General features: G+C 40.4%; 1 protein-coding gene across 1 annotated transcript in view; it reads left to right on the forward strand.

Annotated features, from left to right (window-relative positions):
* Positions 1-15,274, forward strand: part of rem2 (RAS (RAD and GEM)-like GTP binding 2) — a 33,681-nt gene extending 18,407 nt beyond the window's left edge. The window contains exons 4-5 of the mRNA XM_006802730.3: positions 1,651-1,828; positions 13,625-15,274. Coding sequence (XP_006802793.1) covers positions 1,651-1,828; positions 13,625-13,953 — 507 coding nt within the window. The 3' untranslated portion in view covers positions 13,954-15,274. The remainder of the gene's footprint in view (positions 1-1,650; positions 1,829-13,624) is intronic.
* The last annotated feature ends 1,880 nt before the right edge of the window (positions 15,275-17,154 follow it).

The raw sequence follows: 17,154 nt of genomic DNA on the forward strand, positions 1-17,154 counted from the left end.
CGTCGGCATGTTACGTCTCGGGAGTGAGAACGGGCTGCTCTGGGACTGACTTTATATTGAAGCCAGCCTCAAGTGGTTCTTCAAGGAACTGCAGTTTTTTCAGTTTGGCTTTATTTTTCCAAACCAGGAAAAGTTTCAGCTTGTACATCTTGTCACTTGGCAGATCTTTTTAGTTTTATAGTTGGTCTCCTGCAGTGAATACTTGTCTCTTTAACAACAAACAGCAGAAAAACGAACTAGGTTCTAGCTTTAATGTTTGCCGTGGGTGCTGTTAGTGTACAGCGGTTTATCATAACATAGCTCTGATGAAAGTACTGTAAGTCAATGGGCCACCAAATCTGGATCCAGATTATTTATTAACGCAGCTATTTGGTAACACCTGTATAGGAATTTCTTTTACTTATGTATTATGTACGGTCATGTAGGCTCTCCACCAACTTGGTTTGTCTGTTCTTTGTGTGTTTGGATTAAAGAATGTTAGCTACCGTTCACCGCTCGTCTGCAGGCTTTATTTAAATGGAAAACTTCCACAACACACCTCTTTGGGTTTTTCACCAAAGGAAGATACCCTTCACATACCTTGTGCTCATTTATTACCTCTTGGCCATATGCAACTCAGAAGGTAGAGCAGGTCATCTAGTAACAGGAAGGTTGGTGGTTTGATTCTTGGCTGCTGCAGTCTGCATGCCAAATACCATCGGGAAAGATACTAACTCCAAGTTTCTCCGATGCGTTCACTGGAGTGTTAGACAGAAAGCATAGAAAAAAGTGTTGGTCTACATAAGGCATGTTTTATAAAGGGCTTTGATTGTTCAAGTAAAGTAGAAAAGCGCTATATAAGAACCAGTCCATTTATCATGGCTTTAATGAAAGTCTAATCTCCCTGACCACAAGGTCAAACTTAAATGTAAAAGCACGTTTTAGCCACAGACAGTTCAGTTTCCTTAATCTTGACTGTCTAATATCACTCACCCAACAATAGCTGTGTGACTGCTGCAACAGCAGACAAGACATTATTTTGAAAGCATGCTAGACTGGGTCAGCAAGTGATCAGCTGGGAGGGACTGAGCCACGATTGCTTGCTGGACACGATTTTTTTCAGTTAGCTTGCCATGACCAATTTTGCACCCACGGACCACCTTCAGTCCAATGTAAACGCAGCCAGCTGAATCGAGAGGAAAAGCAATAGAGGGAAAACATGGTCCCAGGCAGTTACAAGCTGCTGTTTCTGCAAGAGCCACTCGGGCTAATTGAGCCTCTGTGACAGGAAGCCCCGACGGGATGTTGGTGCTCACTTTTAAGAGGGTCAGGCAATTCAAAGTGAAGCGTGACAGGCGCATAGTCAAGTTGAGCAAAGATCCCTTCTGAGTCCTCTCGTGGGACAGTGATAAAAATTTGAGTACTTGGAAATAGCATCCCATGGCGTTGAACAAACACACCAGCAGGCACTGGAGAGGCAATTTTAAAAAGCAGTTGAAGGACAAATGATCAATTTGTTGGTGGCATGCAACACGATCTTCTGTAATGGTTAGTAGACACCTGACATTCCACACCTGCTCTGCTGTCACCTGAGCTCTCTTTTTACGTGTGCACACCGGTCTGCTCCACCAAGGTGTTTGTATAATACATGTGTGTGTTTGCAATTCACAGGACCTCTCCACACTGCAGTGCGATGTGTGTATCCTGGTCTTCTCAGTGACAGACAGGCGAAGTTTTCACCGCACCGCCCAGCTCCGCCTCCTTCTCAGGGAGTCCCAGCCACAAACCCCAATCATCCTTGTGGGCAACAAGAGTGACCTAGTGCGGTCCCGTGAAATCAGCTCCGAGGGTAGGTAGAAGGATGGATGCTGGTGCGTAGTATAACCTGTATATAAAAAAAGAAAGACCCATGATAAATTCTCACATTCTTCCCAGTAACCTCCCAGTCACCCCTGTACCAACTGTAACAGGGAGCAGATTTTTAGACTGCCTCAGTGCTGAAACTGTTAGCATGGGGTTGTGGTAATGTGAATACACATTACTGCAATAACATTAGTCCCTTCTCTGGATTTTAAAAGAAGACACTTTCAACACATGACTAGAATTTTAGCTGTAATCATCAAGGGAAATGTAAAGAAATGCATTTACACCAGTGCATTCATGATGACTCATTTATTATATTAGCAAAAGCCAGTAGTATGGAGGGCCACAAGTGGCAACATGAATTAAATGAATACACCATTAAATAATTTAATAAAATAATTTAAATGTTTTAAATTATTTGAAAGCCCATGTAATTAATTATTTATATGTCTAATTAATTAATTAATTCCCATTTTAATCATTAATGACACATTCAATTAATTATTTAATAATTTATTTTATTCATTTTGGCATCTGTGGACCTCCATACTTTCATGCTGCACTTTTTATTCATTTTGTATTTAGTGATTAATCTAACTAAATCCCATCTTGTATACAAATTTTGTGAACTGAAACAGAGAACCTAACATTGCATTCGCAGGGGAATGATGATTTAAAAATGCACAACAAACAAATTAATCAGACATTTTCCTGCAGTAGCTTCTCTCACAAATGAAGTGTGTTGCAGAGGTTTACTGTTTTTATTGCGAGACTAAATCTGATTAAAGTTTAAAGCGTCAGTGGTGAGCGCAGACAAATATGCAAGTCCTCACATCAGCGCTGCAAAAATCACAGAAGCCTTCTTTGTCATTGCTGTTTCCCAGTTTTTAAACCTTTAATCTCTGCAGTTGACATATCTGAGCGTGACACAACTTTCCCATGGACTCTGCCTCATTTGTAATGTTTATCATGTAGGGGCTTATTGGAAATGATATTTCTGGGTGAATGACGCAAGAAAAGAAACAAATGAAAAATTGTAATGCACCCTCTGTCCACTTACCTTTATTCCTCCCCAAATGTAACATCCTAAACACACAACAGGATCTGGTCAGTACCGATGCTTTCGTGCTGGTTATAATAGATAAGAATGCCTAAAAGCCCAAAATGAAAATGTTTAGTTAATAGGCACACATTTTCCCCAGAGAATAGTGTGTGCTTTGTACAATTACTCATCAGTCCCTTCTGTTTACCCTCTTCTCTGCCTTGGCTCATCTGTCTCTCTCTGCACGCTGTTTTACCATAAATCTTCCTCAAGGCTGACATCATCTCCATTAGAAGCCGTCTTTGGGGATCTATCTTTGATCAGCAAAATCAATTTCTTCACTGTTTACAATATCCAGGGATTAATGCTCTGTGGTAGACAAAGTTCCCATGAGGATATCTGTTGCTACAAATTGATGAGATGTTAATATGGAGTAACTATGAAAGCTGCTTACCCCAGTTGGCTTTTTAAAAAACAAAAATGTTGTATTATTCTACCAAACTCAATCATAGTGGGCGTGATTAGGCTTTTTGAGAGTGATGAACAGAATGACTGTATAGTATAAAAATCAAATAAGAAAAGTTGACCAAACACAAGATTTCCTTGGTGGTTGATTACTCACCTCTGTATACACAGGTAGCCAAATCAAGTCAAGAAACCATAATTTCCTGTTATTTATTGAGTTAAAAAAGCAGCATAAATCCCACAGATCTTAGAGTTAACTTTTCTTTGCTAAACAACCCTGCTGGGCAGCGAGCTTCGCACGCTTTTGTATATTTTTGGCGTTCGGCGCTGAAGCTAAATAAATTCAGTGAAGGAGAAACAAGCAATTCTACACTGAATTCATTTGGAGACAATCCACTGAACACAGATCAGACCACGGGCAGGTTATAATTTGGCTGGACTTTTATGGGTGAATTTTTATGAAGCTCTGCCAGGCAAACCCATTACCCGGATTTCATTAATGTTTCAAACAGGAGCTGGGTGGAGAGTGGCGGTAGCTGAAAAAAAAGAGAGAAAGAGTGACAGCCCAGTTTGACCTTGATCTAAATTTGTAATTGTGTCATATATGGCTGTGATCTTAAGCCCTCACTGTCATCTCTGCAGTTTCAATTTATATTCATTTATATATTTAACTCCGTGTCCCTCGGCGCTGCTTGATTTTTTGTTTTTTGTTTTCCAGAAGGCATATCTCTGATTGGATAATCTCCCTTTTACAGGGCACAGCTGCTCTTACCATCTTTACGTACATTTGTCCTCATCATATATTCACAACTGGCTGCATTTACATCCACATATTAAACGTGCTAACAAGCAGACTCCCTCATCTCGCTCTATCTTCTCGCTGCTTGATGTCAGCGAGGCGGTTTCAAAGAGAGGGCTTTGATAAGAGGAACGGGAAGGAGAGGAGTGACGCAGGGAAGGGCAAATGTACGAGAATGCTGTGCGTATGAAAGAGAGCCTCAATTTGGGGTGATGTGTGAAATGCATAGTGGAGCGGCGCGTGCGCTGAGTGCGGCTTATTTTGCCCTTCAAAAGAACCACTCTGAGTTCTTACACAATCAGATTGGGCACATTTCAGCAGAGGTTATACTGTTTGTGCTACATCCATGTGCCAGTTTTGCCACACATCAATATTGTGAGTGTGCATCTCTGACATTTTTGTTATTAGGTAGCATTCATTTAAAAATTACTAACGGCCTGCCAGTGTTATTGAATTCTGCTCTTTTGTGACTATTCAGAAGTTTTTAAAAGACCCCCACAAGCCGCTGCTTCTGGCTGTGACAGGCGTAAAAGCTAAATTGTCTCATTTGTAATCTGGACGAACTGTCGTTGATCAGAGATCAGCTTCACTAGCAGATAAAATGAAAGCTTAAATTGTGAGTCTGAATCAAAGTCTGGACAGAGTGCATGTTAGCCCTTAGTCGACTCAGCTTTTAATGCTAAAGCAATTTTCATGTGAACATCCAGTGACTTACTGTAATGTGGAATGATTGCTCGTCCTACCAAACTGTCCTAAAAAAGCCAACTCATCTCTGCAGCTCTACCGTGCATTTACTTTTAACTCTTTGGATTGGTTTTATTACTGTAAATTTACATAGATCATTTAAGTGGAACCCAGTGAATAAATAAAACCTTTTCGAACCACCTATAATAAAGCTAGGCTAGATAACATGTACTCATATCACATAACAACAGAGTCAAAGTAAATATGTGGACCCTGATATTATTTTAAGGACCTGTTGGGGACAAAAGAAAAAGTAAAGTAGGGCCATGAACATGTTTTAAATGAAATGCAAATGATATGCTGATGTGCTAGATAGATAACTTCATGATCTATAGATGGACAGACTCTTTCAAAACTTGAATATGTTTTTGTCAGAAAGTTTAATGCTTTTTTTCTGAGTTCAGAAGTTTAACAAATACCCAGCAAACAGAGGCACTATGGCCACATCCACTTGGGGCCCATGCATGATGAGTGTGGGTCTGCTTGTGCTTATGCAGCCTCACAGTTCACCAACATCTGCACGCAGGCATGTTTACTAGGTTTGTTTAAGGGATGTTGACACTGGTAAAATCAGATGAAAGGAATATTTGTGATTAAATATGGCAATGTACAATTAAAGACTTAGAGCAATCCAACTCTCTCATCCTCATGAGGGAATCTTCAAGTTTGGCACAAATTCTCTTGAGATTACAGTTTGTTTTAGTATCCACACTAAATGTATGGTTACTTATTTCTTCGATGCCTAAAACTCAAGAATTCATACACTAACCTATCTATTATAGCCAAAAGGTTAACAGTCAACATCACAGAGTTGAGCAAAATACATGGTCATGTCATGGTCATGGTTTACAGCTGGAAAAAGACAGAGTGCCCATTTTATGTTGAGAAGTAGTTGCTGCAAAAAGTGATGATCTTGGAGTTTGTTTATGTGTCAGGGTCAGGTAAAAGTAAAGACAAAGCTGTTGAGTTACTAGTCCAGAGCATATATTTGTGCCATATTGCACAATGATATAAGTATTATTAATCAAGATTAATAGGCTGAGTATTGTGTACATATATTGGACTGTACTTGCTCACATAAAGAACCTAACGATCGGCACTATATCAGCACTGTGTTGTGTTTGTGCTTTGGCGTGAGAAGCAACAAGAATTTACCTACCTGTTGCTATAAGGTGGGGTTTGTTTTGGAGCATTTCTGACCCCTAGTGGCCAAAATATGATATTTGCTGCTTTAATATTAAATAAACCATAAAGAAATAAATTAATAAATTTCTATAAAGGATATTGTTATTGGCATGGTTTAAGTTTCAAGACACAGTAGGCTGTGCATTTCTTGTTTTCCTCAAGCTTTGTATAGTTAATCAAAATCAGTGGAAACACAGTTTAGGGGAAATTCTTGTTTGTTTTGCTTTTTTTGCTGTGCAACTTAAATCAAGGCAGCAAGTGCAAAATGTGCACGTTGGCGCATGCACGTTGCTGTCAACTCGTGTTGGCTCTCAGCTTCAGCGTACACTTGATGATGTGAGTAGAAAGAGGCGGTAGAGAGGGTAGGAATGAATAATGAGAGATCCCTTTACTCAGCAGATTCTTTTGTCATAGAAAAACAACAACAACAAAAAAAGGGGGGATTGTGGTCAGCGATATGCAAATGCATCCCTGTTCCCGGGGCGCATGACAACAATGTTCTCATGTTGTCTCTGGACAGGCCACGTGTAAATTTTTTTGTTTTTTTCCTGACATGTGAACTTGACAGAGGCAGATCTCCGACCTGCTTGCCTAGCCAGCATCCTTCTAAAAGTACCTGAGGCCTTTCTGAGAGAGCTAAAGTCATAAAGTCTATTTATGGCATGTACAGTGACACTTTTATGCTGCTATGTCTCACCTACCCCCTCTTGCTACATCTCTCTCTGCCTCTCTATCCTCACCACCCAGTGATACACACACTGTCACTCTGGGAACATATTTATCATTTGCTCAATATGGTGTTGGTGTGGCCTTGCTCCTCAGGCCTTTGATTAATATGCACTCTGGCTCCGTTTGCTTAGTCGGCGTTCTTTCTGTCTTTCCCCTCCTGTCTCCGTCTGTCTCCTTCCCCTTCTCCTGCATGTTCACATCATCTGCCGTCTCGCATGTCATTCCCTGTCGGGATCTCCTTCTTGCTTTATGAGTCACATTTCCTTCTTTTCATCACTGTTGTCTTTCTTCATCAGTCTTTTCTTTTCTAATGGTCAGGATATAGGTAGAGAGCCCCATCCCTTGTCTCATCTCCTCACCATGTTTTCTCATCTTGGTTGCTTTCCTCTTTGCTCTCCCTTCTTTTTTCCCCCTTTTTCATCTCCTTTCTGTTCTCCTGTCCTCATTTTATTTCCTATTCGTTCCCTCCTACCTCCCCTGCTCTTGATATCTTTATTGTCCTTGTCTCATCTCGTCGTCTCAGCTCCTCTCCATATTCTTCCTCCCTCCTCTCTCCTTCTTACCTTCTGTCTTCATTTATTCTCATCATCTTTCTTGCTTTTCTATTCATCTCCTCTTATTTCCCTCCTTTCCTTTTCTCTTCTTCTGCTTTTCTCCTCCACTCGTTTCCTTTGTTTTGTTGCTTATTTTCCTGTCACCTCTCCTTTGCTTCTGTTATCTCGTTTAATGCTCTTACCTCATCTTTTTATTCTCTCTTCTCCTTTTGCTTCATCCTCTCATGTTGTACCCCTCTCAGCCCTCTCCCCCTTCAATTCAATTTTGCAAGCTCCTTTTTAACAGGTTATTCAATCAGCTGTTGTAGGTATTAGTAAAAGTCCTGGTAATCTGGTCTGGGATTTGCTGTATTTCCTCTCTCTCTTACCTCACCCACTATTAGGTGACACTGCAGACGTTCAACAGCTGCTGTGTGCTTGGATTATTAGACCCAGATCAAATCTGGAGCTGTTTTTCCCTAATGCAATACCCGTGTAACACTGGTGTGCATATGTTCATGCTCTGCAAAAGCAGCCACACCAAAACCAGACTGACAAGTTGCATTGGAATGGCCTTAATTTGAAATATAATATCATAATATAATGTAAGCATTATAGGATCAGTGTTTTGAACTCATTTTCAGGTATGTACTCATTTTCCATATCCAAGAAAACAAACCAAACTCACCATCCAACTGAAAGCCCTGAAAAATTTTGGAAGAAAACTTTAAGTCACCATGAGATGATCATATGTGACCACATAGAAGAATTCTGTTATTTTACAGTCTGGTTTTTGTTCTTCTTCTTGGATACTTTATTAAATCTTTTGTCACCTACTTCTTTGTTTCACCCACTGATCGACCATTTAATTAAAAGTCCCACAAGAAGTAAGGTTAACCCTATAATGCCCTTTGTATCATATTTGATACATGAGCTTCTGAGACCTCTGTCTCATCAACATGATCAATACTTGCTATAATTTCAAAATCTAATGGCCAAAACTCTATTTTTTTGGTCTAAAATGAACATTGTTGTTAGCAAAAAGTTGCCAAAAATGCCCAATTGATCAAATGATACAAAAATATAGAATAAATATAGAATAAAAATATATCATACACAACATGATATAGCAAAAAAGTTTTTGTGGAATTTGTTATAAGGGTTAATAAACATCTCAGTTCCAAAAAATCTGAATTTTCTGGCTTTTTTTTTTTTTGATGGGTTTGGTCTTACAGGATTAAGATGATCAGATTTTGTTTTGATGTTCTGTCTTTGATGTACAGTTAGGGGAATCATTTTTTGATCAGCTCCTGGATTTGTTAAGTTTTACTCACAAAGGAATGAAAAACAGTCTCTAATTTTACTGTAGTTTTTAATGGAGAGAGACAGAATACCAATGAGATGCAAATGATATGCTGATGTGGACACACAAGATTGTAGACCTTCATACAAGTCTCCTGCACACACTACAAGACCATCAGCAAGAAGCTTGGTTAGAAAGTGACAACTGTTCGTGCAATTATTTGAAAATGAAGAAATAAAAAAATGACCATCAGTCACTCTTGGTCTGAAGCTCCATGTAAAATTTAGCCATGTGGGGTCAGGATGGTCATAAGAAAGGTAGTTGATCAGCCAGAAAATACACAGGAGGAACTTGTTGATGATCTGAAGGCAGATGGGACCACAGTCACAAAGAACACCACTGGCAACACACTACACCATTATTGGATTGTAATTTTGCAGCGCCTGCAAGGTCCTCTTGTTCAAGAAAGCACATGTACAGGACTGTCCTAAGTTTTCTAGTGAACATGTAAATGATTTAGATAAAGTGCTGCGTTGCAGATGAAAGTAAAATCAAGCTCTTTGGCACTGATGCAGCCTGCTATGTTTGGAGGAAGAGAAATGCTGAGGAGGACTTAAAGAACACCACCCCCTGCCCTGCAGCACAAGTACCCCCACAGTCAAGCATGGAGGTGGAAACATTATGCTTTGGGTGTGTTTTTCCTGCTAACGGTACAGGATGACTTCACCGCATTGAGGGGCCAAGGGACAGGGCAGTGTCCATAAAATGTTCCCTCAGCTGGAACACTGATGACGGGTCGTGGATCGATCTTCTAGTATGATGAAGACCCAAATATTTATTTTACTAAATGATATGAAACTCAGTTTAGACATTTTATGTACGTTTTTCCTGGAAATTTGGTTAATATTCCGTCTCAATCCCCCATTAAAATGAAATTACCATAAAAATTAGACACTGCTCATTTCTTTGTATGAGAGCAAACGTAAAAATTCAGCAGGGGATAAAATAATTAGCTCCCCCACTGTACTGCTAGAATGGTGGCTCCTTTTAATCATCGCCAAAGTTCCAAATAATGACATTAGCATATTTTTAAGTAAAAGAGAGAGCATATCTAGTCATCTCAAGTACACAGCTATTTTAGGAAAAGGTCCCATAAACCTACACAAACATATTTGCTTGTCTGCTTTCACATGCATATCAGCTTGAGGGAGATGCTATGCTTAATGCATAGGGTTTAATATGATGTCACCCTATGATGTATGATGTCATGTTTATGGACATTTTTGACCATTCTTGTTGGACGAGAAGGCCTGGTTTGCAGACTCCGCTCTAATTCATCCTAAAGGTGTTCTATGAGGTTGAGGTCAAGACTCAGTGCAGGCCAGTCAAGTTCTTCATACCAAATCCGCTCATGTTTTTATGACCCTTGCTTTATTTATGCACTGATGTGCACTCGTGTTGGAATAGAAAGGAGCCACTTACAAAGTTGGGAGCATGAAATGTCACACTAAGAGTTCCTTTCACTGAAACTAAGAGGCTGAAAAACAACCCCTTGCCATAATCCCCCCGTGCTTCAAGCTTTACACTCGGCACAATCAGTCAGACAAGTACTGTTCTCCTGGCAACCGCCAAACCCAGACTCATTCATGGGCCGTGCAGACAGAGAAGCGTGATTCGTCACTCGAGAGAACACGCCTCCCCTGGTCCAGTGGCCGCATGCTTTACACGCAGTGGTGCTTGGTGATGTAAGGCTTGGATGCGGCCACTGAAAGCCATTCTATCAAGCTCTCTGTGCACTGTTGTTGAGCTAATGTGAAAGCAGCATGACGTTTGCAGGTCTGTAGCATCTGCTGACCCCGCTCTGCAATTTTACTTGGCCTATGACTTTGTGGCTGAGCTGCTGTTGTTCTCTCTTTCACTGCGTTACACCACTAACAGCTGGACTTGTCACACAGGTCACATCCTGTCATGGTACTATGCTGGAATTCACAGAGCTCCTGAGGACAACCCATTCTTTCCCATATGTTTCTGATTTTATATACCTGTGGCCATAGAAGTGATCGAAACACCTGAATTCAATTATTTGGATGGCTGAGTGAATACTTTTGGCAATACAGTGTACTACTCAGAGCATCAGTTTGTGAGTGGAACCCAGTCGGAACGTAAAGAGGTCACCTTTAGATATGGCCTGTCTTTGTCTGCACCTCGCTAAACCAGCACGTTACAGACGAAGAGGAGAGAAGCAGTTTACAATAAAACAGAAGAGAACTATTTTGAACTGTGAACCAAACAGAGCCATTGTAATAGAGTCTGAGATTTAAGAAATACCTGGGGATATTACCTAAAGATGGAACACACATTGCATTAAACATAAGCTAAGGATAAGTAAAAAAAATGGAATGCACATTTATGTATTTATGCAATTACTGGTCTAAAAAAAAGCTATAAATCTTTTATTGTTCAGAAATATTCCAATTAGAGTTCACTGTAACGTGCATTTAATAGAAGAATCAGAACTACTCAGGAGAGCCTCAGTCATTCTGGCACACTGAATATAAAATTACATAATTGAAAGGTTCAGCTTATCTGAATTTGCTTTACTTTTTGTGCTGTTTTCCATCCATTGTGAGTAGACAATTGAGTTTTTATCAGCACTTCATCTGAGTATTATTTTGCTCTTGACATCATTTTTTCTAAACTAATACTCTAAAATGTCCTCACAAAACCCAAACATAATTGTTCTACAGCTGTGACCTCTTCCCGCTGCCGTCATTTTAAGTTCCTGCGGTGTATTTTTAAAAACAGTTATTGTGAGTGCCAATAATACACTTAAAAGACCTTTCCAGCGTGTGGCTGCTTGTGAGCTCTCAGATTTTAGCTCTGTGCAGAGCAGGAGTAAAAGCTAAAGCACAGTTGAGGGAGAGCGGTGGTTGTGCCATTTGAGTTAACAAAGAAAGCCATTTGTTGTAGAATGATCTGTATCTGTCAGCTTTCCTTATCACTGTGGCTTGTTTGGCCAGGGACAGACCGGCGCTTTTAGCTGATATCCTGAGCCTTGTCAACAACATGCTTAGTCACCTGTCCTTATTCACGAGAGTCACACTGAGATAGAAAGCATTTCCCTGCTGCCAAGAGATTTAAGCTTATACACCCCCGGCCACATTTAACCCCATCTTGGCTCAACTGTCTCACTGTGTCCTTGTGGACTCACCTGTGAATGCTGATTTTACAAATGCACAATAATCAGGGCCTTGTGGTAGAATTAAGATTCCTTAGTTTTGTGGTGCTGTAAGAGGCAGATAAAATTACAAATAAGAAATGCACATTTCTTGATAAAAAACAACATTTGTAAATGATAGAGAGCTGTTTGTACTGCAAGTTTCTTATTGTACTAATTTATTTCAGCTGCATCACAGTCTTCCTCAACTGACGATGTTTCATCCATTGTCATGAAGTTGGATGTGTTTGTATATGATGACTTCATACTTTATAGTATTTTTGTAGAATTTGGGAAAAGCAACATAACCCTAACCCCAGGTTGGCTTACTTTTCTTCCAAGTCTTTTAAGTTGTGCACGCCTGTAACGTATATCAAGTTTTTGCGGACAGAGATTAGAATGACTAGAAGCCTCAACGCAAAGTTCTCTATCGTCAACGAAAGAGACAAAACCTCTTCCAAAACAACCATAATGAACGTATCACGTATAAACTACAACAGCGCCAGAAGACTATAGTGGACAAAAATATATTACATCCATAGTGGTTTAGGACTGCCATAGAGAAGGAATTGGAAACGGTTTCGGTAAATGGTAGATAGATTCGTTCTTATATAGCACTTTTCTATTCTACCTGAGCACTCAAAGCGCTTTCCAGGGAGAGTTTTGAAGCTACAGTTTAGAAAAGAGCAGTAACTGTCATGTGTTTTAATATTGTTTAATTCCTGAGTCTGTTCAAGGAAACCCTGAAACATTAAGCAGTTGAGGACGTTCCCAAGGATGTCACAGTCTGACGTTTAACATTAACAGTAACACACAACCTCCATAGGTGGTTGGAGGCTGCTCACGCAGAAGTTAGAAAATCCACCTCCAAAACCCAAGTAAACTATGGTGGCCCTGAGAGTTTAAACGCACTGCAACCTTAGAAAAATCAGCAAGTAGAAGAATGGCAAAAACTCACAAAATACAGTGGAAGTGTTTTTGGGGAGTGAGTAACGACAGAACAGCTTTCGGAAGTGACAGAAAGGGAAAACATGCGAATGACCTCACTGAGACACGTTTAAAAGAAGCCGACGATGTGTCTGTGTGAGGGGGGAAAATATGCAGGTAATGTGTGTTTTAAATGCATTATTCTTATAACACTGCAGTAACACTCTAGTAGCCATTCTGTCACATTATTGTTGCCTCAAAGAAGCTTCAACTTTGTTTTTTTTCTTTTTCCATTGTGTTTTCTATGCTTTTGAAACATTTCTTCTTTGTGTTTTCTTAAGTTGCAGTGCTTTTGAACTCTGTGGGCTACCCTGGTAAACCACATCAGGACATTGTGACAGGAAATAATTTGATTTCTAGTCTCAATGTTCATGAGTGAGAAATATAATGTTGTTTTTAAACGCATAAAATAGCGCAGTCTAAAACCCACCACAATTCCCCTTCCTCTTTTATTTCTCTTTTACTGCCGTAGCTTTCAGGCACAGTTTCAGAAGCACATTACATGGGGGAGAGTCCAATCCTCCCATCTCACACAGCCGGTCACGATTTTCTGTGAAAGGACTTCCAAACACTTAGAAAGCTAATAGAGATTTCAAAAGTGCAGTGAGTGAGCTCTCAAGTACTACCTCGTGGTGATACACATCACACGGCAGCTGGGCTGTTTTCACAATCCAGTGTCCGTAAATTTCAAACTGCTGCCTCTAAATGCCATCTACAGCTGACATTATGTAGATCCTTAGTTATAAAATGCTTCCCAAATGTCTCTGTTTCCAACCAGAGGCCCAGTCCAGCGCCATGATGTTTGACTGCCTCTACTTGGAGCTCTCTGCCTCATTAGAACACGGCACCAACGAGCTGCTGGAGGCAGCAGTGCGGACCGCGAGGGGAGACTGCGTGGGCCCCGGATGGACGGACGGTGACCCCGGTGCTGGCCGCAGGGAGAGCCTGACGAGCCGGGCCAAGCGCTTCCTGGCCGGTCTTGTGCCGCGATCGTACGGCCGAGACAGGGACCGGGATCGAGGCCGCTACAGGGAGATGAGCCGCCACAGGGGCAGCAAAATCCTTCGGCAGAAGTCCCGCTCCTGTCATGACCTCAGTGCACTGTGACACACATCCACACACATAAATGCAGGCAAATAGACACACTCAACATGAACACAGACATACACCAAATTGAAAGACATGGAGGTGGGTGGGGGGCTAAAAAACTGAGGAGTAAAAGGAGATCGGGCTGGAGGGACAACATGAAAAGGACTGGAGCAGGCTCACAGGAATGGGAAAATTAGAGAGGTGTAAGGAGAGAAATTTAGCCGCCGAAGAGGAAGGTCAGGGGAGGAGAAAGTGGGAGAAAACAATGAACAGATAGCCCGAAACTCATTTCGTGAGAACAAAAAATCAACGATAAGGAGGTGAGCTCCATTTGTTGCTCTGGCTTGGGTGAGTCAGTGAGCACTCATTACCTGATGAGAGCCGGCGAGGGAAGATTAGCACGAGAGTTGGATCAAGCTGGCGATTTGACGCTTAATGTCATGAAATGAGAAACAGACTGGGGTCAGAAATAAACACACACCCAAGTAGCACGCACTGATAACGTAGAGACTGATAGCGATCTAATGTATACCTGTTATAGACCCTGTTTTATAGCATGCAGAGTAGACGATTTAAGACATGATCCTGTAGGTTTTACAGTTACACGATTCTGTACCTCAGTGGCCAATAGCTAATGCACAATCTAGCTAGTGTCTCTAGCAACGCCATCTCAAAGGCAAGACTATTTATAAAAGTGCTCCATCTCCACGCATCTTTGGCCACTTTCCACACTGCATCCACTGTTCTGTCCCCATATTGATTTAAAGTGGTGTTTGATGATACTGCCTGTGGCACATGTTCATTTGAGACTTTTATACACGGTTTAAAACGTCAGCACCCAAGCCATAACTTTGCTGAACGCACCACAAGTGATCAGCACAAAGAACCCTTTACTGGAGGATGTGAAGCAAAGGAGAAAAGGTGAAGACGGCTGTAAGGACTAAGCCGTTGGCAGGGATAACCAGACTGAACTCTTCTTCAATCGAAGCTGAGTCACAGAACACTGAGATACTCTCGAAGCGCAGGAGGACAAAACAAGAAAACCTAATCTACCTGTGGCTCTTTGATGTATTCCTTCTCTTCCCTTTTTTACCCACCGGCATCATTATTATGATGATGATGATGATTCTTATAATCATTATTATTATTATTATTATGTGTGTTTCGACTGAATTCTGTGGGGGCTGGCCACACAGGTGACCCAGAAAAGAACGTTCTGGAAACGTTGTTCTGATATCTCATCAAGCGTGGGGGCGTCACTGACACTTCCTCACTCGTTTGTCATCGTCTACTGAGCACTCTCGTCTTTACCACTGAGAATAAATAAAGATTTCTTTGACATCCAGTCCGAGTGTTTCGTCAGTTTTTTAAGACGCCACTAGAAAACGAGCGCCTCATTACAGCTGTCAGTCACACTAACGGATGGTGTAATAAACCATCAGGTTTTCTGGACAGACTGGGAGATGGATTCTCAGGACACTGGCTCCATTTAGGGCTAAGCAGCAAAAAAGATGCTGCCTCATCATTGTGCGCCTGTAACAAAATCTTAGGTTAAAAATAGAGCGGAGGAAGGAATATGAACCAAGGTTTAGCAATATGAACTGCCCGAACTTCACCATATATACAGAACACTTGTAATTTGTGTGAAGTGATAAATTACCTGCTTAATGATGAGAGTGCAAAAAACAAATCCTTCTATAGCACTCACTCCTAGCCTTTTCAGTCTTACAAACCTGTGCAGTACCTTGCAGATCAACTGAAGTACCCCTTTGTTCCCACAGCCCTCTGCTCTGAATATGCTCATTTAAAGTGATGTTATATTGTCTCCAAAAGTTGATTCTGTTCATCTGGACGTAGCGTATTCTGGGAGAAACGTTTCGTCACTCATCCAAGTGACTTCTTCAGTCTCAGCTGACTGCAGGATTCCCCAATCTTATAAACAGTACATTTGCATAATGACTGAAACCAGCCCACTGAAGGAACAAAGGGCTGTGAGGTCAGTTCCTTAATCATAATTATGCAAATTCTCATGACCATTGATCAACAACCACTGACCAAAACCCACTGATCAAAGACCACTGATCAATGGCCATGAGTACCATTCACAGAGAGTTGGGGAATGGCTGCAATCACAGCATTGTAAGATGGCGAAAGATGTACCCTTAAGCCCCCTCCTCGATTCAGAATATGGAATATTCTGGAATATTCTCCCAGAATACGCTACGTCCAGATGAACAGAATCAACTTTTGGAGATTTATTTTCCTGGATGATTGAGAATGCATCAAGATGATGTTATATTGATTTTATTAATATGAAAGTGAATATTGTTACAAGTTTTGTAGTTTTGTAGTTGAGTTAGTAGATAAACAAAAGCACACCATTTGCCTTTAGTTTAACCATTGTTTTTAGCACTATATAGGCTATCTGTAGCTTTGAGCTAACTTTAAGTCTTTCTAAATGTAACTCGTGCAAACTGTGTCGCTAACTGTGGATAAAACATCAGCGCTTAAGGTCAAAGACCTCAATCAAGTCAGCTGAAGCCAGATGTTGTGGCTCAATAAATACATTAGCTTACTGCTAATACATATAAAGGAGTTCAATTTTGTTGTTTTGTGGAATTTTTCTTCAAATGTGCAGATATTTGGACATTTTAACCATTTTAGCCACTATTCCAAGCTACATATCTATTCCTTAATTTTAACTGTGTCTCTGTAACTAAGGATTTTAAACAGGTTTGGCTAATACAGCTATGTCCATAACTAACAGCTAGCTATTTCATTCAACACTTTTTAACAGTTACTTTTGCCTAACAATGTTAATCCTAGCCACTACCTTATTGTTTTATTAGGATATCCTTTTACTATGTATATATATATATATATATATATATATATATATATATATATATATATATACACATATATATCATTCATCATTACTTTCGTTAGTAAGTATACAAAACATACAAGTTTCATTTATATAATTTTTCAAGGGATCTTATATGTGTTCTCACTCTTGTATGCTTTTCATACAAGTTTCATACAAGACAGATAAAAACTTTATAAGATTTATATATATCTTTTCCATATGGGTGGGTATGTTGTGTACTCAGAGATCGGTATACCTTGGCTATAACGAGGGGTTATTTGATTAGCTGTTGCGTTCCTATCAACTTGAAGCAGCAATACCTTCTGCTTTAACATCAACAAGGCATTTTC

The sequence above is a fragment of the Neolamprologus brichardi genome, chromosome 18 (genome assembly GCF_056152115.1).
Source record: "Neolamprologus brichardi isolate AB-2024 chromosome 18, ASM5615211v1, whole genome shotgun sequence".
NCBI classification, from domain to species: Eukaryota; Metazoa; Chordata; class Actinopteri; order Cichliformes; family Cichlidae; genus Neolamprologus; species Neolamprologus brichardi.